This window comes from Aspergillus ibericus, assembly GCF_003184845.1.
Source record: "Aspergillus ibericus CBS 121593 unplaced genomic scaffold BO80scaffold_36, whole genome shotgun sequence".
In the NCBI taxonomy this organism is placed as follows: domain Eukaryota; kingdom Fungi; phylum Ascomycota; class Eurotiomycetes; order Eurotiales; family Aspergillaceae; genus Aspergillus; species Aspergillus ibericus.
Window position 1 is genome coordinate 63,601 of NW_020292134.1, and position 24,723 is coordinate 88,323.

The following is a 24,723-nucleotide window of genomic DNA, read 5'->3' on the forward strand; positions in this document are numbered from 1 at the left end:
CGGGTGAACCACGGCAGAAGAAAAAAGGGTGACAGGTCGTGGAAAGAGAACAAACAGCAAAGGCGAAGGATAGGGCTAATGAGAAAAGAAGAATAACGAAGTGGCGATGTGATGAAGGAGATCATTGAAGCACATCTAACCGTTCATATCCATGACGCATCAGGGCGTTCAAGCTATCGAAATTAGCGGACGTTAATCAGTAGTAAGTTTATTAGGTAGTCTACCATTTTCACCGTGAATCGAAGTAGGTAAGTCCTGATGGTTGACCTCCATGAATAAGAGTGAACTTTCCCTCCTTTTTGCCTTTGCTGACCGAGAATTATCAATGTTCGGGGTCAACATCCTACTCGACGAAGGTGAGCTCGCGTGGCCAAGGCTGTATTCCTCTGATCCACTACCAGCGAACCGCTCATAGCTTGGCTGCTTTGATACGGAGCTTATACCGTTCTGTAGAGAGGCATCTTCCACAAAGCCCGCATGTTCGCTGAATGTCGCTTGACTGTAACCCGGCGAGGACAAACCCGAGGGAATCTGGCGATAAGGGTAACGGAAATCTTCAGAGGAAATAGGATTTTGGACGTTCAGCTCTAACTGTTCGGTATTGTGATTGGGTGGCCCATCGAAAATGTCGACAAAGTCGGTAAGAAACATAGAGAAGACGGGTGCTGGGATGTTCAATGTAGGAGCGAAGACGATACCAACATTTCTGATGGTCATCTTGTTGACGTCAGAATTGTTTACAATAACTATCAAGAACTGGACCAATGCCCGCAGCAAAGCCATATTCGGTTTCGGAAGTCGATGGACAAGGAAATTGAACGCGGCGACCTTCTTTTGCTTTTCATGAAGCTCTATAGAAAAGCGCATTAATAGAGAATCCGATGTACGCCGCGAAGAAGTGACTTACCAAGCACGCGCAAGAAATCCAAGTGAAGTTCACGAGTTAAGACGGTTGTAGGCAGTTCGCGAAGGTATTGCTTGAAAAGAGAGGCGACAGCATGCACATCGTGATACTGGTCATCGGCAAGGAAATCCACATCACCCTCTGTATTGAATCGCTCTTTCAGTGCTTTGACAACAAGATTCGACCCGCTTAGTCGGAAAATACCCTCTTCCGACTCTGCGCCTTTGGCTTTGAGATATTCTATGCAACGATAAACAACCGCTGGGAGATCGACATCGACTCCTTGTGGCGCGCAAAACTGCACAGCCTCGGCCAACGGTAAACCGAAAACTGGCCTGACGAATTCTCGTTTCTCCGCATTGTTGTTCACGTGAGAAGTTGAGAAATCATGGCTAGCCTGAAGCTGAGAAGCAAGATCGAACGATGACCTTGTGCGAAACCCCCAAATACTGCGTTTCTTCTCCTTAACGCTCGTAGCTGCTTTGTTACCCCAAGCCCCTGCGTCGTGGATTACTGTTCCATTGGTGGGGCCGGATATGAATCTAGATGAGAATTGACCAGAGTCTTGACCGGAATCTGCAGAATCCACCAAATGCCCCGTGGAGACAATTGGGGATTTGGGAATGTGTTGATCAGATGATGGCCCGAGGACGGGTGGCTCGGCCGGAACAGCATCGTCATAACTGAATCCTTGAACCGTATCAGGGCCTTCCATGTCTAAAATGCCGGTTCCTTTGTCTGCCTTCTTGCCTCCATTATTAGGAAATATTTTGGATTTGGCAACGGCGTTCGCATGCTGCTTCCCTACTGTCGATGATGGAAATTTTGAGGTTCCATTGTGCCCGTCGTTCTCTGATTGACCATCAACATATTCCAGAAGTGCGTCAACCCAAGCATCTCTTTCTTCATCGCTCTCAGCGCACAAGACATGGCGAACAAGAGCCGATGAGTCCTTGCGTTTGGGTTCTAGAATGAGGAAGGCATGACGGTACTGGTTGTCCGAGTCCTCTTCACTGCGAGAAGGTGAGCTATTTCGACCGCCTGCACTCTGCGATTGCTTCCCAATTTGAGCGTTATAGAGCTTGATCGTCCCAAGATGAGGGCCCCCTGGAGACTCGAAATATTTCAGCTCGGGACCATGTAAGACGAAATATCGCGCTTTCCAGCCACCAAAATTCTTTCCCCTTTTCGTTAAATAACCTTCCTTCCTCGGTCTTCCATCCGGGCCACGTAGTATTTCAGCTCCGGCTTGATGGTTCCCTTTCAGTAAGCTCATTTCATCGTCTCGAGGTTCAATGGCATCAGATGATAGAAATTGACATATGATTAACGCTGCCTTGTCATCCATCGGGGTATCAAGGAGAGTCTCAAAGTATGCATTTAATGCAGCACGTCGTGTGTCAACTTTGGCGGGAGAATGTCCGCTGAAGATAGACCTATCAGGCAACCTTCCCCCGAAAGACGATAACAGCCTTATCTGTTGATCAAGCTGAGGAAGGGCTGCTATAACCTTTTCAGTCCGCCAAAGCTCTGCATTGTCGGATCTTGAGAAAACGCCTAACGTGAACACCGGTTCCTCCTCGGATGGCCTCGAAGCCATATAACTGTTCCTAGATGGGCGAAGTCGCGATGATGAAACCTTCACATTTATGGAAGGAAGGGCATTGGGGGGTAGCAGTAGGTTTGGGAACTCATCCGACACTAATCCTTGAAATATACCGTTATTTTTCACGACTGGTTCATGTGGAGTGTCTATCTTAACAGCCGCATCAATTGATGGTATAGGCCGATTGTGAGTATCAACTGGCACAGAGGCAAATGTAGCACCATTGGCTGCCGAGCTAGAGGCGGTACCCATGGAAAACGGAGTTTGGTAGTGGCCGAGACGGGGGGACAGAGTTAGCCCAGAAAGATTATTTTCTGACGACATAGGCAAGGAACCGGGGGTTTCCCTTGGTAGGCGCGGCAAAGGAGAGCCTAACGGACGGTCTTCGGGCCTCGGGCTGACTGGCAACCCAGGACTTTTCGGGATACTGATAGCAGGGAGGCCGCCGAATGGCCCCGCGTGTCTCCTACGCGGACTGGAAATTGGGGATTCGGAATATTCAAATGACGGTAATGTTTGCTGTGGGTCTGACGGTGATTCCATAGCCGCCATAGCATGTGTATTGCTTCCCTGGCTTCCAGAGGTTTGCAGTACATCCTTTTCTCTGGTGAGGGCTGCTTCACGTTCTCGATCATCGTCATCTCTTGTCCTCCTCCTTCCGCGTTCCACTGGCAGCTCATCCGCAGCTAAGATATCCTCATATTCAGAGTCAGAGTCAAAGACATCGGGTTCTGGTGTTGCAAAATCCTTTTGGCTAAGATTTAATGGCGCAGGGGGAGGTTTCCGGCCCGGAGGAAGCACTTCCTGCTGCTTATCTTGGCTCGGTATGGAGCTATCCACAGGAGACCTAGAACCTGTGGATGAGATTGGACTCGCTGTTGACAGTTCTTGCCGGGAATAAACCAGTGATTGATTGTTCCGCGCTTCGGCTTGTTGATCATGAGACACGGTGGGGGGTGTTGTCGGGTGTTCCCTGTCTAGCCCGACAGGTAGATCGCCGACACCAAGGCCGTGCAGAGAAGCTGAGTGAGATGAATGTTGCCTTTCGGCAGTAGTGGAGTGTAACTGAGTGAAGTCACGCCCCTGACTGGCCGAGTCTGTACTGTTCGAAAGCACTCCTCGATTGTTTGGTTGGCTTTTCCGGCCAGGTCCATAGCTGGCCAAAGTGCCACTGCTTTCGGTGTCTCGCAGTCGTAGTTTTGATTCATCGGCTGACGGCAAAGGTGGTGGAGAGCTCTGCAGTTCCTTCACTTTCTTCCTGTAGCGTTCCTTTTCCTTCAATGCGCGCTCGAGGTCTTTATTCAACCCCAGAATAAGTGTTCTTTGCTTATCAACCAACCTCCAGAGCTGGGAGTTCTGAGATGCCGCATGATGCTTCTCTTTCAGAAGGTGTATGATCACAGCTTCAGCTGAGCCTGCGGTGGTAATCAAGTTTCCAATATCGGCCTGGCTGAGCGCATTGGCATCGAACGAAGACTTATGCGTTTGTGAAGCAGACGAAAGCGATGAGATTGCCGAGTCAATTGATGAGGTGCGGGGCATCATACGCTGGCCCGGTCGATTTTGGGGCGTCGATTGAAAGGAGTTTGCTGGTGAGATAGGGGAAGACATTCTGGACTCATGAGAGTCTGCAGGATCTGGGACTTGTTGCACCCGGTTATCACGCATTTTCGGATTCATATCATACTGCTTGAGACTTTCCCAAGGGTCCCTCGCTACTGCTTCCGATCCGCTGGATGCTCGTGAATGAGTGTCAGATGAAGGGGTCGGAACCGTCGCATGTGCCGGGTGGCTTATCGTAGAGTTGTTCTGACACGGGGAAGTACTGCCCAATGACCGTGGAGAGAGTGAAATCTGAGATGGGCTGGCGCTGACTTGTCGGGGTGATGGGAGGTGAAGGTTCGTATGTAGAGGCGATGGTAGAGGCTTGCGGGGGGAAGCAATGGCAGACCCAGAACGTAAAGCCTGTCCGTCAGATCGCGGGCCTAGGTAGTCGCGAGGAATTAGGTCGCTTGACAGTGGCGGGTGAACCAGGACCTGATGCTTGGATGCAGGCGGAATGGGAAGGGGTGCAGGTAGCTGGTTGACGCTGGTATTGTCGCTACCTTGCCGCCGAGGCTGCGACATGGCTTGTTTAGGAGTTGGAGCTCACTCCATGCATGGGAAGGAAACGCGGAACCAGACAATGATTCGACGCTAGACTCGGACGGTTCGGCTGGGGGGTTTCAGCACCAGCGGGCCAGGGGCCAGAGCAACGGTTCTTACGGAGTCGATGGAACCACAAAGATAAGTACCGCGATCTTTCGCCGTAGGGATGCCCTCCCGCTTCACGACATCTGTAATCAGCTAGGAATGCTAGTTGGGCGTGGGGAGAACATTGGAGGAAAGTCCGGTGGTTGCGGTGTTCCTCATAAGACAAGTTGCGAGATCCAAGTTGAGTGGGGAAGGGGCCGGGGAAGAAAAAGGGGGAGGGGGCAGAGCATAAGCAGGAAGGACTCTGCCGCGTCTCTTGAGAAGAGACTGCAATTTGGGGCGAAATCCAGAAAGCTTGGAACGGCCATGGGGGAAGAGAGAGGGAGGAAACGCTCTACTACAATGGTGAAGCGACAGTGCTCCCGAGTCCATGCCTCGAAAGATGAATTCAGGTTCTGCTGCACTCTCGGATGTCTGGCCAAAACGGCTATCCTTTGTCTCGAAAATTGATTGGCTTATATTCCCCCAGTGACATACCCTTAAAAGGTAGGTGCAGATGCCGCTAGTGTCCATGCATGATAAAGCCCACACAGCCAAGGGTCCCTCAGGGGCTTCGTAATCTTTCGCATTGCTTAGATAGTTCCCAAACCGTATCCACCGGCCGGGAATGAGAAACCGAACAAAGTGTCTTCCAGGGTGAACAAATCCACATCTGATGAGAAGAGAGTCATACAATAGGACAGAAGATCGCCAGAACACCATTTCTAATGCATCTTCCGAATGGGAAAATTGGGGGGAACGAAAAACTCAAGAAAAGGAAAGAAAAAGAGTGCCAAGGCATATGTCATAACGCTTTTCCCTCTCCAACGCCTTTATCCCTGCAAATCAACAATCCATCTTGAACTCCCAGAATCCGTAGGTTAAAGATACAATGCTATGCTATATTCCCGGCCATGCCCATGAAAATGGCCTGGGCTGCCAGTTGAAGTGACCAGAAGCCGACTTTCTTGAAACGTCGCTTCCGAGCCTGTTCATCAACCACATCTCGGGCGAAGGCGTCATATACCTGCCCAAAGTTAGTACCATCAATTGTGTGTATGGAAGGTCAACTTACTGCAGCCGAAAGGTCGTCCATCAAACCGCTATCAAAAGTGGTCCAGCTGCCATCAAAATCTCCGACTCGTTTGACAAGACGGCAGTTCACAGGGATGAAAGTGCGCCTTGAATTTATGTAGGCGACAATGGGCCGGATAAGTGCGTTATTGATATAAGAAAGATCACGCGTGAATAGAGGAACGACGGCCCTGACATTGTTCAAGTGGAGGCGAAGGTCCGTGACTAGGAATCGTCTGTCGTCTTCAGAAGCGACCTCGTCTGACGAAGACACATCGGATGTGGTTGCGTCAAGATCCCGATTAGACGAGACCGTCGCTTCTAGCCGGTCATAAAAGTCGGCCATAACCTTCGCAAGGCTCTCATCATTCTCCGCTGGGAACATGATATCGGCGACAATGTCGACCGTTCCCTCGTGGATCCAGGAAAATGGGCCCTGGACTCCGCGGTTCAAATGATCAATATTCAACCCGTCAACGCGAATCCTGTTATGTTTCTTCCATGGGCTAGGTTTACCATCGTCCTCCGCCCCATTATCCAGCTGTGCACCGGTAAAGCTATGGGTTTGTCGAGGATGGATTGTAAACAACGAATTGTCAAATGATCCGGACATCATGTTGGCAGACATGAAGTCATAGAATAGCCATTGCTTTCTCAGTTGAGGCAAGTCGCAGGAGAAGATACTAACAGGGAAAGGCCTGAAGTTATCTGGCTGGTATACGGTTACCAGCACATCGCTCATCTTAAATGAATCAATCTCGAAGTCCCCGGGATTATGCTCGTGTCGATATGACTTAGGATCCAAATCGTCGTCCGACCAATGAACATATCGGCGGTCGACTACTCCGCGGATACCCCGTACCTCCACATCACGGAGCAGTCCTTTACCGTTAATCCATTTCGTAAATGATAGTGTGACATTGACTGTCTCGATTGACACATCAAACTGGGTATAATTGGTGTCCTCCTCGTCCGAAAGGACTCGCTGGTCGGGCATTTCAGGCGTAGATTGATCACCGCGAACAGCAGCGGCAGCTACAGCAGCGGCAGTTTTCGTTGAGCCCTTACTTACATGTCCCGTTCCTTGTCCTGGCCGCCTTGAGACAAAGACGTTTTTAAAGGTAATCACACCATCTCCCCATTTCGGGACGATCGCCGATTCAAACACAACCTTTACCCCGGAAGACTTGGTGAGATAATTGCCTATCCAGCCAGCCAAAGTTTCTGTAGAGCTTAGCATTGAGTCAACGCTCGCCAAATCTCACGCCGGACATACCTTGAGCAAACACGGTATTGATTGCGATAATAAGCAAAGAGAAAAAGGTGGTTGTACCCAAGACTACCCAAACCACATGTCCCAACAGCACCCAGGAAAAGAGAGCGGTTATTTCGTCAAGATTGAATGGCCTCACGCTTCTTATAGAGAACCACTTGAATCGGACTTTGAGCCGTGACCAGAATCCAGTTGCTGCAGCCAACAGTTCTTCTTTCGTGGGCCGGTGCAACTGGGGTATGTGCGGCAAACGATCCATTAGATGGCGATTTGATTGAGCCTTTGGGTGCACCTCATGCAGCTGCTGGTCCGGGCCATGGCTTTCATTATGGACGGCAGAGTCGGTATCCCTAATCAGACGGTCCGGGGAAGAGCGCCCGTCATGAAGATCTTTTGTATTCCTCCGTAAATCGTTCTGTCCCCGGGCATCTTGACCCGTATGAAAACCACGCTTCAGCGCGAGTCGCGAAACATTGCCCAGAGAATTCCTATTCAGTGTTGAGACCTTATGCGGTCTCAACCTCTCCAGAGGAATGGCGCGCGGTGTCCCCGCAGTGTGAATGGAAGAGGCACCAAATACCTGGAAGCCCCGGGAAGCAAATCGTCTCGTAACGTGGATTGGATTTTGTGAAGATGAATGAATTCCGTTCACGGTCTGTCTGCTGAAGAGACTGACTGTTGGGCTTTTTGTATTAGGCGTATGTGGTAAGAATGAGACGCGTGTTGCTTGCAGTCCCCGTCCAGGTAATAATTCCGTGGTCCTCCAGGAGGTGTACAGCCTGCGCCCAAGATTGCCAGACATGATTGCCGTCACATGCTGGACAGTCTGCTAAGGCAGGCAAAGAGTTAAGTCTTCCCCAGTCCTTATCAAAAGACTGCAACTCAGGGCTGTATACTGGAGGTACAGCTGAGATGACAGGTGCATGCGTCTCAATTGCCGAGCAAAAGCACGAGATGTTATCTTGACAAGACCTCGAATAAATTTCCCATGAAATCATCCCGCCTTGACTGGAGCGGGTCCTGTTTGTAATGTTTGCATCAAAAATTCACAATTTCACACCACCACACATCTTTTCCATAGAGTTTAAAATCTACGATAACGGACTTTGCATCCAGTTTACTATCCAAACGGTTAAAGGTTTTTGATCCAGGTTTACTACAGGATGCCTGCACCCACAGCTTTACGGCAGCCTGCCGAGGTTGCAATGACGGAAACTCCTGTTGCACCTCCTATGCTAGGTCAGTCCCAGCCAGTGCCTTATGGATTCCGATCGGGTGGCCATGCTAAATACCTTCTAGAGCAAGATGAAGAAATTCTGATCGACGCTCAGACATCAGCGGAGCAGATCTCGTCAGGGCTTGCACCTTCATTCGAGCCTATCCAGGATGGCGACATGCGCATTGACGAAGAGGGACGACCCATTTTTACGCCAGCAAAAGATACCAACCGGGTATATCGAGTTGAGAGTAGGAAGGTTCCTGTTCCTCCACATAGAATGACTCCTTTGAAGGCTAGCTGGGCACGCATCTACCCTCCTCTCGTTGAACACCTCAAACTCCAAGTGAGGATGAATATCAAGAATCGAGCTGTGGAATTACGTACGTCACGATTCACAACCGACACGGAAGCCCTGCAGAAGGGTGAAGATTTCGTCAAGGCTTTCACCCTTGGATTTGATGTCGACGATGCTATCGCGCTTCTGAGATTGGACGACCTCTACATCCGTTCTTTTGAGATCCGGGACATCAAAGCACTCACTGGGGAGCATCTCAGTCGTGCGATCGGCCGTTGCGCAGGTAAAGATGGGCGAACGAAGTTCGCGATAGAGAACGCTACGCGGACAAGAATTGTTATCGCAGATCAAAAAATCCATTTGCTTGGCGCCGTAAAGAATGTCGATTGTGCCCAACAGGCCATCGTGAGCTTAATCATGGGCAGTCCACCGGTCAGCGACCCTGCACTCATCTTTCCCTTCTTTATTTGGAAGAAGCAACAGCTACTAACCCCTTGACAGGGCAAAGTGTATGGCAACCTTCGCAAAGTGGCTTCGCGCATGAAGGAACGTTTTTGATCGTCGGCTTTATGGGGATTATGATATGCGATTTGCTCTCTTCCTTTACTCTTCTTCCCCTTTCTTCTTATTCTTACGACATGGTATCGGCGTTAGGTATTGAGGTGGTATATGACTTTGATAGAATATAATTGATACGACAACACCGAAATGAGGAAAACGAATACTCCGTTGAGATTGTATCTATTCATATTCGGAAAATTATCTCAAGAGAAGTATGACGTTGAACAAGACTTGACGAGACATCGAGGAGTGTCAGCCTTGACATGCCTAGTCCTTCTTCAAGGGATAGTAGATCTCCTCTACCCCACTCCTGGTAATAACCATCATCTGCAAGCCATCTCCGACCTCGATATGTCTTTCGACGGCGCTAGTGAAGGCGTCTCGTACCAGCTGTTCAACAGTCTCTCTTGGCAACGGCTCCGCTTTCTTGGGCTCTAGAGCATGCCCTTCTCCGCTCCCGGGGATATATTGGTTCTTGAAATTGACCTGGTTATCCAAGAACGGCATGATCAGGCTCGCTGCAGACCCCGCAGCCCTGCATTGCTCTCTCTCGTACGAGCCTACTGGATCGTAGCTGTACAAAGCGCCTTTGCCCTCCTCGTCCAAGCCTGCTAGGATAGCATGCACGTAATAGGGAAAGAACCGTTTCTGGTAGAGGATTGTCGACAAGCGCTGGGCACATGCTCTGACAGACATGGGTTTTCCATGTTGGTATTTGTACATCTTCACCACTGCGTCTAGTCGCTCCTTAAGGGCCTGTCCATCTGCTGCAAAGCCCACAACTGACAAGACTATGTGGGCTCCATCGCCAGTCTCATCGTCACCGCCAATTTTGAACACCTTAGGAACGTAACGGGAGTTGATGTTGTATCCTGCAACGGAACGAGTATCTCCAGCAAGGATCGCGAAATCGGAGCCTGTGATGCCTAGGGTAGAGCCACCGTTATCGGTATAGCTGTTGAGCTAGGTTAGCCTTTTCCTGCGCATTTTAGCAGATGGGAGTGATACATACGGATAGAAAGAATGTTCTCTGTGGGGAGCACTGTTTGCATTTGAGAAGGAGTATCCGATGGCCTCGCTAAGAGGCTGGCCGGAAAGAGTCGTCATTCTTCGTGGAGTTCGATTGAGGCGAAGAGAACTGGTCAGAACCAAGTTTTTAGTTTTGTCGGGCTTGGATCAGCTGGACGTCGCTGCTGTAGCTTAAGGCTTTTCTGAATGTGAGGTCCTGAGGTTGAATCGTAGCAGGGCAGCTAGCTGAGCTGTTACTGACCATCTGACGCGGTGTTGTAGCTGCCTTCTGCTTATATAATCACACTCCAGCTTCCGTCATGGTTTATCCTAAGAAGCTATTACTACAGTTGCCGCCGCCGGACACAAATGTCGTCCTTCCGAGATATGCGCAAGCAGATCATTCAATGAGTCAGAATTGAATCCGGCGCCATTGTCCCTTTTTTACTCCCTCAATGATTCCTATCCTTCCCAGACATCTGATATCATAGCTGCGCACTGCCGTACTCAATCGACGGCAGTGAGCCTTGAAGCTGACTTGGCTTACTTAAACCCGGTGTCGTATCAAGGACTGTCGCCTAGAACGGAGTAAACATGCTTGGTCTAGGGGCCTACGATAGCAGCAGTGACGATGAAGTGGAGAGCAGATCACCTTCTATTCTACCGAAGGTAAAAGAAGCATTAATATAATGTCGACGTCAACTAATACCAAACCAGCAGAAAGGCGACAACCAGCAGGCTCAACCCTTGCAAACGATCAAAGATACAGGTATTGGAGGAATTGTCTACTCGCTTGAACCTGCGGACGTCTAATTGTTATATTTTTAAAGTAGGAACTGTCAATGAAAATACCCCACTAGAGAAGATTCCCGGCTCTGAATCAGACGGACCTGTTCTTGGGCCGACGCATGAGGACTCACAAAATGCACACCAACACCCGGCCCAACCGTCACAGGTTTTCTCAGCGAGCCGTACATTGATCCATGACCTAACACTTCCTCCGACCCCAAACCTAGACATACCACCATCTCCACCTGGCTCTCCCAATCCCGCAGTAAACGCCAAGTTTGTTCACTTTCTCTCTTTGAAAAAGCAAGGCATGCATTTCAACGAAAAGCTAGCTGGGTCTACATCACTCAAAAACCCAAGCTTGCTAAAAAAGATGATGGATCATGCAGGAATCGATGATCAAGCACAGTATCATGCTTCGCTACCGCCTGAGATATGGAGCGCAAATGGTCTGCCAAGATGGGGGTTTAAGGAGGAACTGCTAAAGGCACAGCGAGAAATTCATAGTAGGGCCGAAGAAAGAAAACTGGCGGGGCAAAGAGATGCTATCAATTTCGTGGCTGCCACGCCTAGCGACTTGACCCGAACTGGCTCCGGTTCTAATTCAAGGATGAAACCAAGGTAATATGCTTCTTTGCTTCTATGGTTTTCCAGCTTGTAGGATTTGCCGCCAATTGAAGGCCAGGGCAGTATGGCCAAGCGCACACTGTTTCAGAAGCCAGGAAAGATCTTTCTCCGGCCAAGAAGCCTGCGAGATGCCTCTCTGCGTTGGGGCAAGAAATTAGGCTAGTGATCGTATCTCCCGTTCCCATATGTCTATATCAATGGACCCTCAAGGGAAGGAGTGCTGGTCGGGTGGTCGTACGATTGATCGGAAAGATGGTGGCTACTAGGGGACAACATTCAGGTTTTATTTCCTCCTGCTAGCGCACTTGGGAAATGAAGTTTGAATGACGAGGTAGTGTAGGAGACACCTTATGCTCGCCATGTTATTAGGCAGAATCAACTCCGTACTGTTTATTCTCGTTAAGCGCGTGTCAGCCTCTGATAGGCGTGGCGGGAGTGATAACATTGCTCACGTAACATGAGCTCCGTCAGCTCTACTGCCTAGTGCCTACCGACCTTAGGAACGGCGCCGATATCATTACAAGCTACCGATCTCCTCGCAAGCATCACTTAGTAAACCTCCACATCAAGCCCGCGTCTCCCAACACATCTAGGCGATAAATCATTCCTCAATACAGTTCCAAATCGCGCTATTTGCCCGTCATGAATCACTTTCCCGAAGCTTGGGGTCGCGTAAGGGCATCGTTGCAATGGTTCCATCATGTCGCTAACAAGTCGCTAAAAGCCTAGGGATGACGTTTACGGAGCATACAACCCTTTATATCTTCAGACTACTGGCCCGAAAGCCCACACTCAGTCACCTGCTGTGACTGGAACGTCGGTAGTGGCAGTCAAGTTCAACGGCGGAGTTGCCATTGCTGCCGATAACTTAGGTATAGCCCCGACCTCGTGTTAGGAATTGATTTCATTCTTCTCTAATCTGGAAGCTCCCTATAGCATCATACGGGTCTCTTGCTCGGTTCACCGATGTGAAACGCCTTCGCAAGTTTGGCGAGTCTGCCATTGTCGGATTCAGCGGTGACGTTTCGGACATGCAGTATATCGACCGTCTATTGGAATCCATCGATATCAGGGAAAATTACTCTACCAACGGCAACACTTTGAACGCCAAAAACCTTCACACCTATTTGTCCAAAGTCCTCTACAAACGTCGTTCCGAATTCAACCCCCTCTGGAACCACATCCTGGTGGCCGGATTTGATGAAGATAAGAAACCATTCCTCAGCTCTGCAGATCTGCTGGGGACCACCTTCTCGGCTCCACATCTGGCAACCGGTTTTGGTGCCCATCTTGCCATCCCTATTCTTCGTCGCCTGTTCCCCGAAGAGACGCCCCTTGAGTCAATCAGCAAGGATGAGGCCGTGGCAGCGCTCAGGGAGTGTATCAAGGTTCTCTGGTATCGGGATGCCCGGAGTCTCGATAAATATTCCTTAGCTGTTGTCACTGAAGCAGGAATTGAAATTCAGGAGGACCAACAGGTTGAAGCCCAGAGCTGGGCATTCGCAGAAGCCATCAAGGGATACGGGGCTCAGGTCAACTAGGGTTTGGCATTGAAACCATGCTTGTGCTACTTAACTAATAGAACAAATTTAAGAGACTATGTTAACCGAAAGTCACAACCCCCCGTTTCTTGTTTATGAGTTCCTATATATCAAGATGAACAGACTACCAGGGAGGCTTGGATGAATTCCACAAGAAGCTGTGATACTCTGGAGGTGCGATTCAATCCCCAGTAGGGTCCGGGATGCCTACCCCGTTTATATATCAATTCAAAGCTTAGAAGGGGGCTTGTCGAACACAACACGGTTCACACATGAACCGACGCCCTCGAGGGAGACCTCAACCAAATCGCCGTCTTTCAGCCAGAGTGCGGGTTTACGACCCATACCAACACCTTGAGGCCTAGATGCAAAATGAGCGGGGTCAAGGACACTTGATTAAAGTAAACATAAGGTAACTTACGTTCCTGTGAAGATCACATCTCCAGGCAACAAAGTGGTGCCCTGAGACAAGAATGACACTGTTTTGGCTACATTGAAGATCATGTCCTTGGTCGACGAAGACTGAACCGTCCGACCGTTCAGTTTTGTCGAGATCTGCAAGCTGTTCGGATCATGGATCAGCTTCGAAGAAACAATACCGGGCCCGAATGGTGCCCATCCGTCGAAGCCTTTGCCCAGCCCCCACTGGCCACCGCCGAGTTTTAGCTGCCATTCACGATGAGATACATCGTTTCCTACGGCATAACCAAGGACATAATCCAGGGCCTGACTCTCAGGTACATCTTTGGCTTCTTTGCCGATCACGGCAACCAATTCGCATTCATAGTCCAACCCTTCGCCTCGTTGAGCCATGCGAGAAACGGGAATCTCATCAGTCGGCCCAGTGATGGATGTGACGGGTTTGTAGAAAAGAACAGGAAACTTCGGTAACGGTAGGTTTGATTCTTTAGCGTGCTGCTCATAGTTCAGTCCCAGACAGCGCACAGTCCCGATGTCTTTCCTCGCCAGTGGGGCCAAAAGCATTTTGATCTCAGCGACCTGGTCTGTGACATTATGTTGACCGAATATGTCACCTTGGATGACCCGTGCTTTGGTCGCCTGAGCAATGTCGCTGGCGCCAGCCGACAAGAGGGCGTCTCCGTAATAAGTGTGACCATCCTTAGCTAGAAAGCGAACGAGGCGCTGGGAGAGGATACACGAGTAAGTTCCCTGGGAACAGACTGGATGACCAGATCTACAGACCAGATCTGTGGAGGGGTGGACTCACAGAAAAGGTAGCCATATTGGTCGGATGTATTATAAGCCAAGTATAACAATAAGCTAGACAGAGTTGGGAGAGGAGTACCGGTAGGCAGTGTATATATATCGTGGGGATGTAGGACAACAGTCAGGGTTCGGATATCGATGACTTTTGTACTCAGCGACCAAGATGTCGACTGCTTCTCTATCTAATCCTAGATAGTGTCTAGTACGTACACAGATAACAGGCGGGCTGGTTCCTTCCTCGGCTCCAGCATTCTCGGCCGGAAGGGGAAGGAAGCTTGGCTCCTCCGTATGGGGTAAGCGGATCGGCATGGAACCTCCGGGGCAAAGCCGTTTTGCACTTCCGACACTCAGGTCTTCGACTCGGTGGTGCAGCAGCATCAGCATTTGCACCCAATTCAGGCACATTTGTATAGAACCAATGGCTCGACTGTCAGGCCTGCAAAGGGAAGTGTTGTCTCTCTATCGGAAATGCTTGAGGGAGACCCGGAAGAAACCCATCGTGAGCACCTCTTGACACAGTCGAATGCTTGTTCCTTGCAAACCAACGGACACCGGCTGATTCGCTACGCCACTTCATTGTGTCATGATCAGGAGACGAGGGAGAATTTCAGAGGATATGCTAGGTGCGTCCCCTGGTTGAGATGAATGCTGGATGACATCTCGCCTCGACAATGTCATCCCCTGGCTACAGCCGCGGTTTTGTATACTAATATCAAAACAGAGCAGAATTTCGGAAGCATGCTTCTGTTAGCAAGAAAGATTTCAGTGCGGTAGAGTATCTACTACGGAAAGGGCAGAGGCAGCTCGAGATGTACTCATCCCCGGGAATCCGCAACATTCGGTGACCGCAGTGCCCTGCTCCCTCCGACCAAGCCCTATGACCTCAACCCGGTATTCCGGTATTACTCGTTCGGATGTAGGTAAATGACCCAGGAAACGAGATGTAACAGTCTTGCTCCCTTCAACCAGCTTATGAGGCTCACCACCTAGGGAGAAAGTCCAAGTACCACGTGACCATGGAAGGTTCGCGCTGGATCCCGTAGCCGCTTATCTTATCAATGCCGGCAACCGAAAGCTCCAGTGGCATCTGGGGTCATCCAGCGCCATCGCTATCCTACCGTGCATCTCCTAGAATTCTCCGTTTGCTTCTGGATGACGGATCAACCTGGATGATGGCGCATTCTAGAAGTCCGCAACTTGGAAATATAATGATGGATCGTAACGAGCTCACACTACCTGTTTCTACTCAGTATCTACATCCTCATCGTGAGAGTATAAGTCGCTATTCCCATTCAGAATACAAATCCACAAGAACAATTTGTTCAGATTCTATTCAATTTCCATCCCAGCGCTCATCGCTCTTGACACTATCCAACAATGGCTTTCTTTCCTCGATTCACTGGTGACTTCTCACCCTTGTTCCAACTTCTGGACGACTACGATGTTCACCGCTCCAGCCGCCCGAAAAACAGAAAGGTCACGCCTGTCCGCTCTTTCACCCCGAAATTTGATGTTTACGAGGTGAACGATGTATATCACCTCGATGGCGAACTGCCGGGGGTCGAGCCAAGCAACATAGAAATCGAGTTCTCCGATCCACACACCCTTGTCATCAAAGGTCGTGTAGAGAAGAACAATGTGCCGACGCCTCTGGCGACGGCTCAAACTTCGGCCATAAAGCCACACCAGCCAACGGTCGAAGATGAGAATGAATCAGAAGACAAGGAAATGGTTAGCTCCTCAGACAACAGTTCCGCGCAGTTGGACGCACAGGAGCAACCCGAGCCGGCCTGCAAATACTGGGTTTCCGAGCGCCAGACTGGCGAATTTTACCGCATGTTCACCTTTCCCACGAGAGTCCATCAGGATGCAGTCAAAGCCAACCTGACAAACGGCATCTTGTCCCTGCTGGTTCCAAAGGAGCCTGTTCCTCAAGTCAAGAAGATTCGCCTCGAGTAAAGCAGCAGACCGTGATATATTCGCATTCGCATTCTACCTACCTGTTTCCGCCTTCAGATGTTTTCCAGACCGGCTTTTGCAAGAATAGCATGGGTTTGCGGTCTTCCGTCAGTTCACTAATGACATGGCTGTCTCTGCATTTGGTGGGGTTTAGGGTCGGGAGTACATGGGTTGATTGTTGTATCCTTTCTATTTGTCTATTTGTTTTTTTCTCTCTCTCCTTTTTTTCAAGTCTGTATCATAAAGCTATCAAGGGATGATGAATGGTGAATACTTAAATTTTCCATACATGCCCCTCGTAGAATACAAAGTAGCAGCGACACCAAGCGATGGGCCCAGCACTAGACCTCCCATTGACATGTCTGATTCGGTCTCCCGCTACTGCTCGACTCCATGCTCTTCCACTTGGGATCTGGCGAAAACAAATCATCCACGTGGTGTAAGTCATATTCGAATCTCGAGCCACTGGTGTGGTGATTCTGGTCAGCACTATGTATGACATTAAGATAATACCTAGCCTAAATTTATCCCTTGCGTTCACCCAGCCCATGTGCATAGGCTTCAATAGTATGCATGCAGGATGCACTATGGGTATCAATCATTGCGATTGCGGGTCTGCGGCTCATGTAAGAGCCATGATCTAGCTGAAGAAGGTAACCCGACGGACCGGCTTACACAATATCATGAGGCGGTTACTCCTTGTATACCTAGTGCCGGGGCCTAGATAGCTACTTGGCGGGTCGGGTCTCTGTTTGGCGGAGGATCACCGCCACATCCTTCGGGCGGAAGAGCTGACTTGATATGTCCACCGGATGTGTAACATCGTCTTCTGCTTATGCTTTGACACCCCGTCTCTGCCAAGTGGTTCGCTCCGTTATGGCGAGTGTCTTCTGAGTACTCCGTAGATCACGCGCGACTCCAGACCTGCCCGACTTCGCTAGAGATGCACGGATACTGCCTTCCTCACCCAACTCGCAAATACGATATCTAAGGGCCTCACCGCTACATGAATTTGTTTCCGAATGTTGGCTGGATGGTAGCACGCCACATATTTTCCTCTTGGCATTGGTGAAGTGTTCGTACGATACACGACGCTCACAAACGAGATGAACTGAGGGAGTATAGTGCCTCGCTTTTCCCTTTACCAGCCCCAGATATATACACGGGGACGGAAGGACTGAAGATGGTGAATCAAGTGCAAAAGATAGCCCAACACAAGAGAGAACTCCTGACTTCCCAGCGCCGGTCGAACTTGGTATATAGAAAAGAAAACACAAACGCTCATCCACAAAAGGGTATTTGTAGGGTAAGGGTGATAAAGATAACAATGTAAACAAGATATCCGCCCGTAAACCTCCAAGTGGTATCCCAACACCAAAGCATTAGACTATCAGAAAAGAGGCATTGGCGAAGAAATGGCGATGTAGCAACTAAATAAAAACGCGGGAATAATAAAGAGAATAGTGACATAAAAAAAAAAAAAAAAAAAAAAAAAAAAAAGGAGCCATCGCGCGTCAATGGAAGATGAATGGTGAAGCCGCCATGTAAAGATTTGGGCGTTTAGCATGTTTCGTCAACCTTTTATGTTGACATTCAATACTCCGACTTCTAGTCCTTCCTCGCGGTGGACCAAATGCAGGTCTTCCTGCGCCCGCATCCCCCGCGCTTTCTGGGACTGACATCCGAAGTGCATCAAGATTTGGCTTTGGTAGCCGAGCAGTCTCCATGGAGCTGCTGCTAGCCTGTACGTCACACTCTTGTGCTGTTACCTGTGGTAGTTTCGTTGCGCAGATTGTCTCCGATTGAGCTATGAATGCCCCTGTGTTCTGCCACTTGGCTGACGGGTAAGGTGCAGAATCCGCGGAGACAACTGAGATCCCTGGGGAAGAGGCTTCAAGGCTTCTCAGTTGATGGCAATACTGAGAGAAAGACATCGCATGCCTAGTTTCATGCGAAATTGTGAATGATGAACTCCTTAGGCGCCCTTTCATGGGTGTCCGTTGGAAGTCATGGCACATTGAAGTTCCGTGGGTCGACTGGCCACAGACTTCGGCTTTGTGCCCTGCCAAAGGATCATGAAGGCTTGAACGGCGGTGCACAGGAATCTGGTCTTCAAAATCTGAGCAGGTTTTGGCATCCCAAGTTTCGAGATCCCTCAGACTACCACCAAACGTAAACCTGCGGGATCCTCCGGAGTAACGCGCAGATGTGTGGGAATCCGTGGATCTTCTGGTGGAACGGACAGAAGCTGCGGAACTGTAACCGCTGTCGACTTTACTGTGTGGATGTTGGAGTTCTTTGTGCTCGTGATCTCGCAAGGTGCAATCCAGCTTGGGAGCAAACATTTTCTCCTCGTCAGGTACACATATTCCTTCGTCTCCTGTCTCGTTCCCACGGTGTCGGTAAGGGGTTGATATTGTCGGCGATTTCTCAAACGAAAAAGGACTTGCAGGGTAATCTTCAGACTTTTCGGTCTCAAAGGCTGCAGGGATTTGTAACATTGACGCAAATCCTCTGTTTTTATGGAGACCCGGATGATACTCCTGCTTCATTTGTAGGCTAACATCGGAGTTCTCAAGTTCATCATGTCCGCTACTTCTAGTGAGTTCGGCATCTTGGGATGAACCAGGTACACACCCATAGGCTGATTGGGGTTCACAATTCAGATTGGTTGGAATTTGGTGTGCATGGTATTGGGTTTCCTCAATAGGCTGCTTGGATTCCGGAGCATGCGTACCGACGTCACTGGCCTCTATAGTTGGGCTGTTGGGACGATTTAACCGAGTCCTATCACTAGGGCACGGAGATGCAGAACCATTCACAACCCGTAGTGATCCTAACTTGAGCGCCCCTAGATGGGTGTACTCAAAATCATTGGGTGTCGGTGGACGTAACTGAGTGAGTGGGCCGGATGGCCTATGGGCAGCATTTTCGCAATCGGACAATAATAGCCGTGATGGTATGTAGGTTCCGTTCCGGTAGTTGATTGAGGTGTTAGTTTCCTGATCGATTGGCGAAGACAGTCGCCGGGCAGTATCTCTGGTTGACCTCCTCGTTGCGACTCCAGGTCGTGTTAGCAGAGACCGTCGACGAATCAGAGAAAACCCTTGGCTGTCTACCATGAAAAGTGTGTTCGACGATGTTGCTTCTTCGATTGTGCTATGATGCATAGTACTTTGGGTTCTTTGTAGTGGAGAGTGCGTAGAATATGATCTGCTCGGTTGTCGGGCTATTGAAGGCTCTGGACCATTCCGGGGTGTGGCTGTATGGAAGCTGCCCTGCCTGGAAGAACGGTGGGAGGCTTGCGCGCCCATAGAGTCTGACATGCTCGTAGTACGAACAGATGAGCGCAGGCCAAGATCATCTGGCGCTTTGACCATCGACTGGCATTTCCTGGCCTTGTTGACAGACGGCCATGGTGCCCCAGGTTGATAGGAGACAGAAGGGAGAGACTGTGATCTCCTTCCACCTGTGTCAGACTCAGGGGCACTGATGGGAATGGAAGTCCCGGTCCAAGGGTCTTGCCAAGCAGTAGCCTGGGAGCGCGTAGGGGAGTTGGAACAAGAAGCTTGATGGGATGCGCGGGGGTTGGATGACCCTAGCGCTGCTTTGTTTGGCGGCGGTTTCGACAGCCGATTTGAGCGGCGGCGCTTTTCTTTGCTTTGCACCGAAAGGAAACCTCCCATGGCTTCCTTTCACAAATGGACCCGATATAGGTTTAAACAGAACCTGATACCCTCTCTGGTCTAAAGGTACGAGGACGACATGGACGGTCTGCAACGTCAGACGGTTCAGCAGTGGCGCCTAGTGGCTGGTGTAAAATTTCTCCCAGGATTTAATCCTGTAATGCCATAACAGTGGTCAATCCTGAAAAAAGGATGTTGGTACCAACCAGGTTGGAAGCGCCAGGCGCCTGCCTGTGAGGTAGGCCAAGAGACGTCTCGATGGGGCGATCTCTACCTCCAATGGATTTGAAAGATCGATTAGACCCGCAGCAAAAAGGGAAAAAAAAAAGAAAAAAGAAAAGGAGCAGGAAATTCTGGGAAGTGTTGTTTCGATCTTTCGCCCGAAGCGATGAATCGTGAGGCTTAGCCTGGAGCACGAAAACCAAAAGAATATTTTCGAGAAAATGGGGCCAAAAGCAAAACCCAAGGCGACTATATAGACGGCGAGAGGGAATCGAGACCCAAGATCAAAGGCGGAATAATAAAATATAAAAACAAAAAAAAGGCACGGGTAGGAAGAGCCACGTCCAACTAGCGGCTTTTGCCTTCCCTGATTCGCAAAAGGAACAGACGACTATAGACAGACTCGAATAAATGAGATGACAGCCGTAGGTAGGAAACGAAACCAGGAAGGGGGGAGAGGGAGGGCGTTATGCACGAGCAGAACAAAGAAGGTACAAGAAGGGAAAACCGAAATACAAGGAGCCCCGATCCCTGATCTTCCTGGGAAAACACGGGGTTGACTGGGACGGACTGAATGAGAAGCAAGATAGATTAGGAATCGCAGCTGGGGTAAGTAAGGGAAATAAGATAACGAAGTGGAGTGGAGGTGGACTGGGCTGCCATGGTTGAGGATGCACGAAAGACACAACAATGACGAATGCGTTATCCACAGGCAACTGTAGCTCTCACGGACAACGGAATTGGGAGCGAAACGATGGATCGACAGGTTGCAGACGGTCGGGATGGGAACCAGCTTATGACAAGATCATTGTGTGAGTGGGTGGGTGGATGTGCCAGGGCCAGAACAACCACCGGTCAATCAGCCAGCCAAGGTACCCAAGGTACGAAGTACGTCGTAGTCGTAGGTAGATGTCGGATGGAGGAAGGAAGATGGAGCCATGGACAAAGACAGCTGGGACGGCGTGGCCACGGGGCAGAGGGTTTTCCATTCAAGACACAACGCCATCCCTGAATGCGGCAGAGGCAATGCAGCCAGAAGCACCCAAGAAAACCGAAATGAAAGGATGGACTGCATTGATGATGATGATGATGATGATGATGATGATGATGATGATGATTATTCTTATTATTATTCTAGTATCCTTCCTCTTCTTATGACCATCCTCTTTGATTATTCAATATGTTTCGGGCGGAAAAGGATAAAACACTATCGTCTAGTGTGGGTGTCTGCCTGCAGTTACGCTGTGGACTCAGTCCGACTGTCAGTGCTCTTTCTTAGGACTTGTGGACTCGGAGTGTCGGAAAGGACTAGAGGAGGAGGGGATACGTACCAAGAGTCTACGAGAACTAACTCCTGCTTAGTTCAAACCATTTGGGATCGAATATGGATCTTCAGGACCATCGTTTGTTTTAGCTCCAGCCGTGGATCCCTCCAGGGGGAGAAAGCTTGACGGGGATGGCGCCTTGATTGGTGCCGGGGTGGCCGCAACCAGAACTAGGCGACTAGTCGCTCCTTCCGTACCTTGGTCAGTGAGAGTAGTCAGGATGTTACGGAGGAAATGAAGATGGCCGGTACCTAATCATCCATCTTTCTGGATACCACAATTCAGGAAAAGGTGCTTCCTCGGCGCCAGTGTATCTATCTACTCCGTACCGACCACTTACTTAGGTAGATATGACTAGATCCCCGATCCAGTGACAATTGCCGACCCAGTGCCTACATAGATACAAGTCATCCGTACCGTACTCCCCGTATATGTATGTACCTAGCCACCGCCAACTCCTATTGAACTACCGTACTAGACGCCTACCTATCTAGATGGTAGATAATGGTTAGCTAGTACTACGGAGTACCTACTTCGTAGGTATCTACATTGTTTGATTGAGCACGGAGTATCTACGAACGTATTTTCTTCCAACCGCCCCGCCCCACCCCCTCCTCCTCCATAAGTACCTGCCAGTCGGATGTTACGAACTTACGATGTAAATACTCGATACTCCCCGGTGGTAGGTAGTAAAATTATACTGTTTGGTAGGACTCTCCTGTCAGCAGCGACCAGCATCAGTCCGCGCAGTCCGCACAGTCCATCTTTTGAACGAGAGACGTTTCAAATCCCTGAATCCTGACAAGGAGTCTCTTATCGATGTGCCATTACCTCCACTGCCTGGGGTTTAGGTAGCTTCTGGCGAGTCAGGACATCTCCTTATCCGGGTTGAGGTTCGGTCCTTCAGGCTTTCCCCCTTCCGGCTCCGGCTCCCTTCTACTAAGAGGACACCCCGTCCGCAGCCACACTAAGTTGGCACTTAGTACGGAGTACAACAACCGGTTACTGCAAGCAAGCAGGAGTGTGTCTCTGACGGTCCGACCTGACCGAGAACGGCTAAGGTTTGGTCAGTTCACATACGCTACGAACCGGATCGGTGTGCTTGCACTGCTTGGAAGCGTACAGGATAGGTCTTCAACGCAGACGCTTCTGCAGCATCTGCCTGTCGGTCAGTGGTCGGATTACACCGCGTCTTTACCAGTCGCATGGCGCCTTCTCCCTCGAGCCAACCGACCTTATCGGTTGTCCCTCTGCTTACTGCCGAGGAATTTGAAACCGCCTGTCACGCCTTTTTAGATCGCGTTCACGTGGCGGGCGATACGAAGGTGGGATGGTCGTGGATCCGACTCGATCAACGGGTATGTTGTAGTTGCCTTGCTGCTCCATGGTGTCCGGCATTTCTTTTCTTTCCCGCCCCCTTTCTGCTTGTCGACAGTCGTCCAGATGGAAATCCTTGGTGGTGACGACACGCATCTTGGCCATTGATTCCGGGGATGGCCTGATTCGTCCGCCCTTCCTTTCTTTTTTTTCCCCAGCTAATCCATCAGGCAACGGGTCCGATTTTGAGCATTTCAAGGGAGGTTGGTCATGTGAGCACCCTCCATACTAGTAGCGATGAATCCATGCCGGACCCGGAGATGAATCAAGTACTACAGTGGGGGGCCTCAGAAGAAGACCCCGTCCGTGAAACTGGAACCCTTTCCATTGAACTCGATTCTATAGGTATTGTCTAACATCTGACAGGAAGCTCTCATCCGTGCGCCCGGGCCCAGCGTCTCTTTACAGGTAGTTTATGATGTTCTCCTTTCCCCCACGTACCAAGTCCCGGTCTTGTATTTCCAGTTACGGCAGGACAGCTATCCGGGGCCGCTGGGGATCGACGCGGTCTACCAATACCTGGTACCGGACCAGTACAGAAAGGAACTTCAAAGCGTTGGCATCATGGGTGGTATTAGTTTCGGCGTATGTGCAAGTTCTCTCAACCCTAGCCCAAGCTGGAGCTTATGCTTCGTAGTATCACCCAGACTCTGGAACTCCAGCGTTTTTCGTCCATCCATGCCATACAATGGATGCTATGAGGCATATCGCAGGACAACGCCGCCTCACCCCCGAGGCTTATCTCATAATCTGGCTCGGGTTGGTGGGTAATCGTCTCGGTCTTCAGCTGCCAAAGGAACTCTTCACAAAGGAGGGCATGGAGATATTCCAAGGCACCATGTGACTCAGTTTGAAATGTATCACAGTACTCCCTTCCCTGTTGGGATCCCTCCCGGCCTGGCAAACACATGTCCAGTACGGAGAAGAAGCAATTAGTCTTCGTCGGACGAAGCTTCCATTGGCACATCACTATCCTCGTCCATCGGGGCCTCCTCTTCGTCGCTTTCCTCCTCACGCGGTCTCTTGAGACTATGGCCAGCCTGGGCTTCTCCGTTGACTTCCCCACTGGGCTTTGATGGCAATGCCGCTGATCCTGGGGGGCCGCTGAAGATCGATTTCTGGAGCTCTGTGGATGCTCCCGCGGTTTGCCCGGTAGCAGTTGTAATTGGTAAATTGTACGTCCCGCGGAGCCGGGCGATAACATCCGACGTGCCTTTAGCATAAACAATTTTCTACACACCCGAGTCAATGAACGAGGAACAGCCACATTGCACCATGGAACATACCATTTGTTTACCGAAGAACTCAAACCCCTGAAGCGCCCTCATAGCCTGCGTGCTGGCCTGAACATCCTTGAAAACAATATGAGCTTGACCGCGCATCTTTTCGGTTTTCATGGCGACGACATCCAGAACGGTGCCGTAGGTCGAAAAAAGCATGTAGAGGGAGAGTCGTAGGTCATGTTTCCGTAACTTATCCGGTAGGTTGGTACAGTATAAACTAGAAAGAAGGTGAGTCGATGTGTCAACCTAGACAGAGCAATCTGGATTTGAAACTAACGTCTGGTTTGGTAGACCGGTAGTACCACCGCGCTGTGGAATCACTCTGGTGGCCATTGTTGCAGAGCGACGTCGAAGACCAGGGAATCAGATACAGCACTGGTCGGACAGGACGCAGTACAAAAGATCGAATGGTACACCCCGGCCCAAGAACAGAAGCCAATGGGAAGCGACACTTGAAGCCTGCACAGCTAGTAATAATCATGTCGGACTACAGCTGAAGTCGAACCTGGATTGAG

At 50.1% G+C, this 24,723-nt stretch overlaps 14 protein-coding genes across 14 annotated transcripts; 6 read left to right on the top strand and 8 right to left on the bottom strand.

Annotated features, from left to right (window-relative positions):
• Positions 1-45: 45 nt before the first annotated feature.
• Positions 46-4,751, bottom strand: BO80DRAFT_159049 (GTPase-activating protein BEM3). Its single transcript, XM_025713845.1, has 3 exons — positions 908-4,751; positions 225-851; positions 46-173 (listed from the first exon to the last, which is right to left on the bottom strand). Exons 1-3 carry the CDS (start codon positions 4,635-4,637, stop codon positions 169-171), a joined length of 4,362 nt encoding a protein of 1,453 aa, XP_025572654.1. The 5' UTR covers positions 4,638-4,751; the 3' UTR covers positions 46-168.
• On the bottom strand, positions 4,531-5,551 carry BO80DRAFT_159260 (uncharacterized protein). Its single transcript, XM_025713846.1, has 2 exons — positions 4,776-5,551; positions 4,531-4,725 (listed from the first exon to the last, which is right to left on the bottom strand). The coding sequence occupies exon 1, from the start codon at positions 5,463-5,465 to the stop codon at positions 4,866-4,868; it is 600 nt and encodes a 199-aa protein (XP_025572655.1). The 5' UTR covers positions 5,466-5,551; the 3' UTR covers positions 4,531-4,725; positions 4,776-4,865.
• An 86-nt stretch (positions 5,552-5,637) lies between these two features.
• Positions 5,638-7,891, bottom strand: BO80DRAFT_361621 (mitochondrial distribution and morphology protein; the record flags this gene model as incomplete). Its single annotated transcript, XM_025716020.1, has 3 exons — positions 5,638-5,769; positions 5,818-7,040; positions 7,093-7,891. 3 exons carry the CDS (start codon positions 7,889-7,891, stop codon positions 5,638-5,640), a joined length of 2,154 nt encoding a protein of 717 aa, XP_025572656.1.
• A 268-nt stretch (positions 7,892-8,159) lies between these two features.
• On the top strand, positions 8,160-9,455 carry BO80DRAFT_427374 (pre-rRNA-processing protein PNO1). The gene is made up of 3 exons (XM_025719994.1): positions 8,160-8,328; positions 8,389-9,035; positions 9,105-9,455. Exons 1-3 carry the CDS (start codon positions 8,253-8,255, stop codon positions 9,159-9,161), a joined length of 780 nt encoding a protein of 259 aa, XP_025572657.1. The 5' UTR covers positions 8,160-8,252; the 3' UTR covers positions 9,162-9,455.
• prs3 (proteasome core particle subunit beta 6) lies at positions 9,256-10,412 on the bottom strand. Its single transcript, XM_025717057.1, has 2 exons — positions 10,177-10,412; positions 9,256-10,119 (listed from the first exon to the last, which is right to left on the bottom strand). Exons 1-2 carry the CDS (start codon positions 10,269-10,271, stop codon positions 9,432-9,434), a joined length of 783 nt encoding a protein of 260 aa, XP_025572658.1. The 5' UTR covers positions 10,272-10,412; the 3' UTR covers positions 9,256-9,431.
• Positions 10,413-10,536: 124 nt separating this feature from the next.
• BO80DRAFT_427376 (HCNGP domain-containing protein) lies at positions 10,537-11,975 on the top strand. The gene is made up of 3 exons (XM_025719995.1): positions 10,537-10,841; positions 10,890-10,941; positions 11,003-11,975. The coding sequence occupies exons 1-3, from the start codon at positions 10,767-10,769 to the stop codon at positions 11,584-11,586; spliced, it is 711 nt and encodes a 236-aa protein (XP_025572659.1). The 5' UTR covers positions 10,537-10,766; the 3' UTR covers positions 11,587-11,975.
• A 102-nt stretch (positions 11,976-12,077) lies between these two features.
• Positions 12,078-13,281, top strand: pre4 (proteasome core particle subunit beta 7). The gene is made up of 3 exons (XM_025717058.1): positions 12,078-12,260; positions 12,313-12,460; positions 12,525-13,281. Exons 1-3 carry the CDS (start codon positions 12,231-12,233, stop codon positions 13,127-13,129), a joined length of 783 nt encoding a protein of 260 aa, XP_025572660.1. The 5' UTR covers positions 12,078-12,230; the 3' UTR covers positions 13,130-13,281.
• BO80DRAFT_427378 (fumarylacetoacetate hydrolase family protein) lies at positions 13,142-14,446 on the bottom strand. The gene is made up of 3 exons (XM_025719996.1): positions 14,358-14,446; positions 13,551-14,272; positions 13,142-13,490 (listed from the first exon to the last, which is right to left on the bottom strand). The coding sequence occupies exons 1-3, from the start codon at positions 14,370-14,372 to the stop codon at positions 13,358-13,360; spliced, it is 870 nt and encodes a 289-aa protein (XP_025572661.1). The 5' UTR covers positions 14,373-14,446; the 3' UTR covers positions 13,142-13,357.
• A 250-nt stretch (positions 14,447-14,696) lies between these two features.
• Positions 14,697-15,420, top strand: BO80DRAFT_427379 (succinate dehydrogenase assembly factor 1). The gene is made up of 4 exons (XM_025719997.1): positions 14,697-14,855; positions 14,948-14,979; positions 15,078-15,272; positions 15,347-15,420. The coding sequence occupies exons 1-3, from the start codon at positions 14,775-14,777 to the stop codon at positions 15,199-15,201; spliced, it is 237 nt and encodes a 78-aa protein (XP_025572662.1). The 5' UTR covers positions 14,697-14,774; the 3' UTR covers positions 15,202-15,272; positions 15,347-15,420.
• A 313-nt stretch (positions 15,421-15,733) lies between these two features.
• On the top strand, positions 15,734-16,315 carry BO80DRAFT_361771 (Hsp20/alpha crystallin family protein; the record flags this gene model as incomplete). The annotated part of the gene is made up of 1 exon (XM_025716028.1): positions 15,734-16,315. The coding sequence occupies one exon, from the start codon at positions 15,734-15,736 to the stop codon at positions 16,313-16,315; it is 582 nt and encodes a 193-aa protein (XP_025572663.1).
• Positions 16,316-16,452: 137 nt separating this feature from the next.
• On the bottom strand, positions 16,453-16,928 carry BO80DRAFT_159445 (uncharacterized protein). The gene has a single exon (XM_025713847.1). It carries the CDS (start codon positions 16,869-16,871, stop codon positions 16,590-16,592), a length of 282 nt encoding a protein of 93 aa, XP_025572664.1. The 5' UTR covers positions 16,872-16,928; the 3' UTR covers positions 16,453-16,589.
• A 901-nt stretch (positions 16,929-17,829) lies between these two features.
• On the bottom strand, positions 17,830-20,001 carry BO80DRAFT_361606 (uncharacterized protein; the record flags this gene model as incomplete). The annotated part of the gene is made up of 1 exon (XM_025716017.1): positions 17,830-20,001. One exon carries the CDS (start codon positions 19,999-20,001, stop codon positions 17,830-17,832), a length of 2,172 nt encoding a protein of 723 aa, XP_025572665.1.
• A 2,752-nt stretch (positions 20,002-22,753) lies between these two features.
• Positions 22,754-23,769, top strand: BO80DRAFT_361617 (ATG3/ATG10 family protein; the record flags this gene model as incomplete). The annotated part of the gene is made up of 4 exons (XM_025716019.1): positions 22,754-22,906; positions 23,096-23,227; positions 23,292-23,510; positions 23,563-23,769. 4 exons carry the CDS (start codon positions 22,754-22,756, stop codon positions 23,767-23,769), a joined length of 711 nt encoding a protein of 236 aa, XP_025572666.1.
• Positions 23,563-24,671, bottom strand: BO80DRAFT_427382 (U2 snRNP complex subunit MSL1). Its single transcript, XM_025719998.1, has 3 exons — positions 24,486-24,671; positions 24,212-24,425; positions 23,563-24,157 (listed from the first exon to the last, which is right to left on the bottom strand). Exons 1-3 carry the CDS (start codon positions 24,539-24,541, stop codon positions 23,858-23,860), a joined length of 570 nt encoding a protein of 189 aa, XP_025572667.1. The 5' UTR covers positions 24,542-24,671; the 3' UTR covers positions 23,563-23,857.
• Between the last annotated feature and the right edge of the window lie 52 nt (positions 24,672-24,723).

Excerpts from the sequence above, each read along its gene's own strand:
- BO80DRAFT_427376 (XM_025719995.1), top strand. The coding sequence starts at position 10,767 with ATGCTTGGTCTAGGGGCCTACGATAGCAGCAGTGACGATGAAGTGGAG. Across the intron at positions 10,842-10,889 it reads CACCTTCTATTCTACCGAAG|CAGAAAGGCGACAACCAGCA; the intron begins GTAAAAGAAGCA and ends ATACCAAACCAG. Across the intron at positions 10,942-11,002 it reads GCAAACGATCAAAGATACAG|TAGGAACTGTCAATGAAAAT; the intron begins GTATTGGAGGAA and ends ATATTTTTAAAG.
- BO80DRAFT_427382 (XM_025719998.1), bottom strand. The coding sequence starts at position 24,541 with ATGGCCACCAGAGTGATTCCACAGCGCGGTGGTACTACCGGTCTACCA. Across the intron at positions 24,426-24,485 it reads ACCGGTCTACCAAACCAGAC|TTTATACTGTACCAACCTAC; the intron begins GTTAGTTTCAAA and ends CCTTCTTTCTAG. Across the intron at positions 24,158-24,211 it reads AGTTCTTCGGTAAACAAATG|AAAATTGTTTATGCTAAAGG; the intron begins GTATGTTCCATG and ends TCGGGTGTGTAG.
- BO80DRAFT_427378 (XM_025719996.1), bottom strand. Across the intron at positions 13,491-13,550 it reads GATGTGATCTTCACAGGAAC|GCCTCAAGGTGTTGGTATGG; the intron begins GTAAGTTACCTT and ends TTTTGCATCTAG.
- BO80DRAFT_427374 (XM_025719994.1), top strand. The coding sequence starts at position 8,253 with ATGCCTGCACCCACAGCTTTACGGCAGCCTGCCGAGGTTGCAATGACG. Across the intron at positions 8,329-8,388 it reads TGTTGCACCTCCTATGCTAG|AGCAAGATGAAGAAATTCTG; the intron begins GTCAGTCCCAGC and ends AATACCTTCTAG. Across the intron at positions 9,036-9,104 it reads TAATCATGGGCAGTCCACCG|GGCAAAGTGTATGGCAACCT; the intron begins GTCAGCGACCCT and ends ACCCCTTGACAG.
- BO80DRAFT_427379 (XM_025719997.1), top strand. The coding sequence starts at position 14,775 with ATGGCTCGACTGTCAGGCCTGCAAAGGGAAGTGTTGTCTCTCTATCGG. Across the intron at positions 14,856-14,947 it reads AGACCCGGAAGAAACCCATC|GAGACGAGGGAGAATTTCAG; the intron begins GTGAGCACCTCT and ends TGTCATGATCAG. Across the intron at positions 14,980-15,077 it reads AATTTCAGAGGATATGCTAG|AGCAGAATTTCGGAAGCATG; the intron begins GTGCGTCCCCTG and ends ATATCAAAACAG.
- BO80DRAFT_159049 (XM_025713845.1), bottom strand. The coding sequence starts at position 4,637 with ATGTCGCAGCCTCGGCGGCAAGGTAGCGACAATACCAGCGTCAACCAG. Across the intron at positions 852-907 it reads GGATTTCTTGCGCGTGCTTG|AGCTTCATGAAAAGCAAAAG; the intron begins GTAAGTCACTTC and ends GCTTTTCTATAG.
- prs3 (XM_025717057.1), bottom strand. The coding sequence starts at position 10,271 with ATGACGACTCTTTCCGGCCAGCCTCTTAGCGAGGCCATCGGATACTCC. Across the intron at positions 10,120-10,176 it reads AGAGAACATTCTTTCTATCC|CTATACCGATAACGGTGGCT; the intron begins GTATGTATCACT and ends CTAGCTCAACAG.
- pre4 (XM_025717058.1), top strand. The coding sequence starts at position 12,231 with ATGAATCACTTTCCCGAAGCTTGGGGTCGC. Across the intron at positions 12,261-12,312 it reads TTCCCGAAGCTTGGGGTCGC|CCTAGGGATGACGTTTACGG; the intron begins GTAAGGGCATCG and ends AGTCGCTAAAAG. Across the intron at positions 12,461-12,524 it reads CATTGCTGCCGATAACTTAG|CATCATACGGGTCTCTTGCT; the intron begins GTATAGCCCCGA and ends AGCTCCCTATAG.
- BO80DRAFT_159260 (XM_025713846.1), bottom strand. The coding sequence starts at position 5,465 with ATGGTGTTCTGGCGATCTTCTGTCCTATTGTATGACTCTCTTCTCATC.
- BO80DRAFT_159445 (XM_025713847.1), bottom strand. The coding sequence starts at position 16,871 with ATGCACATGGGCTGGGTGAACGCAAGGGATAAATTTAGGCTAGGTATT.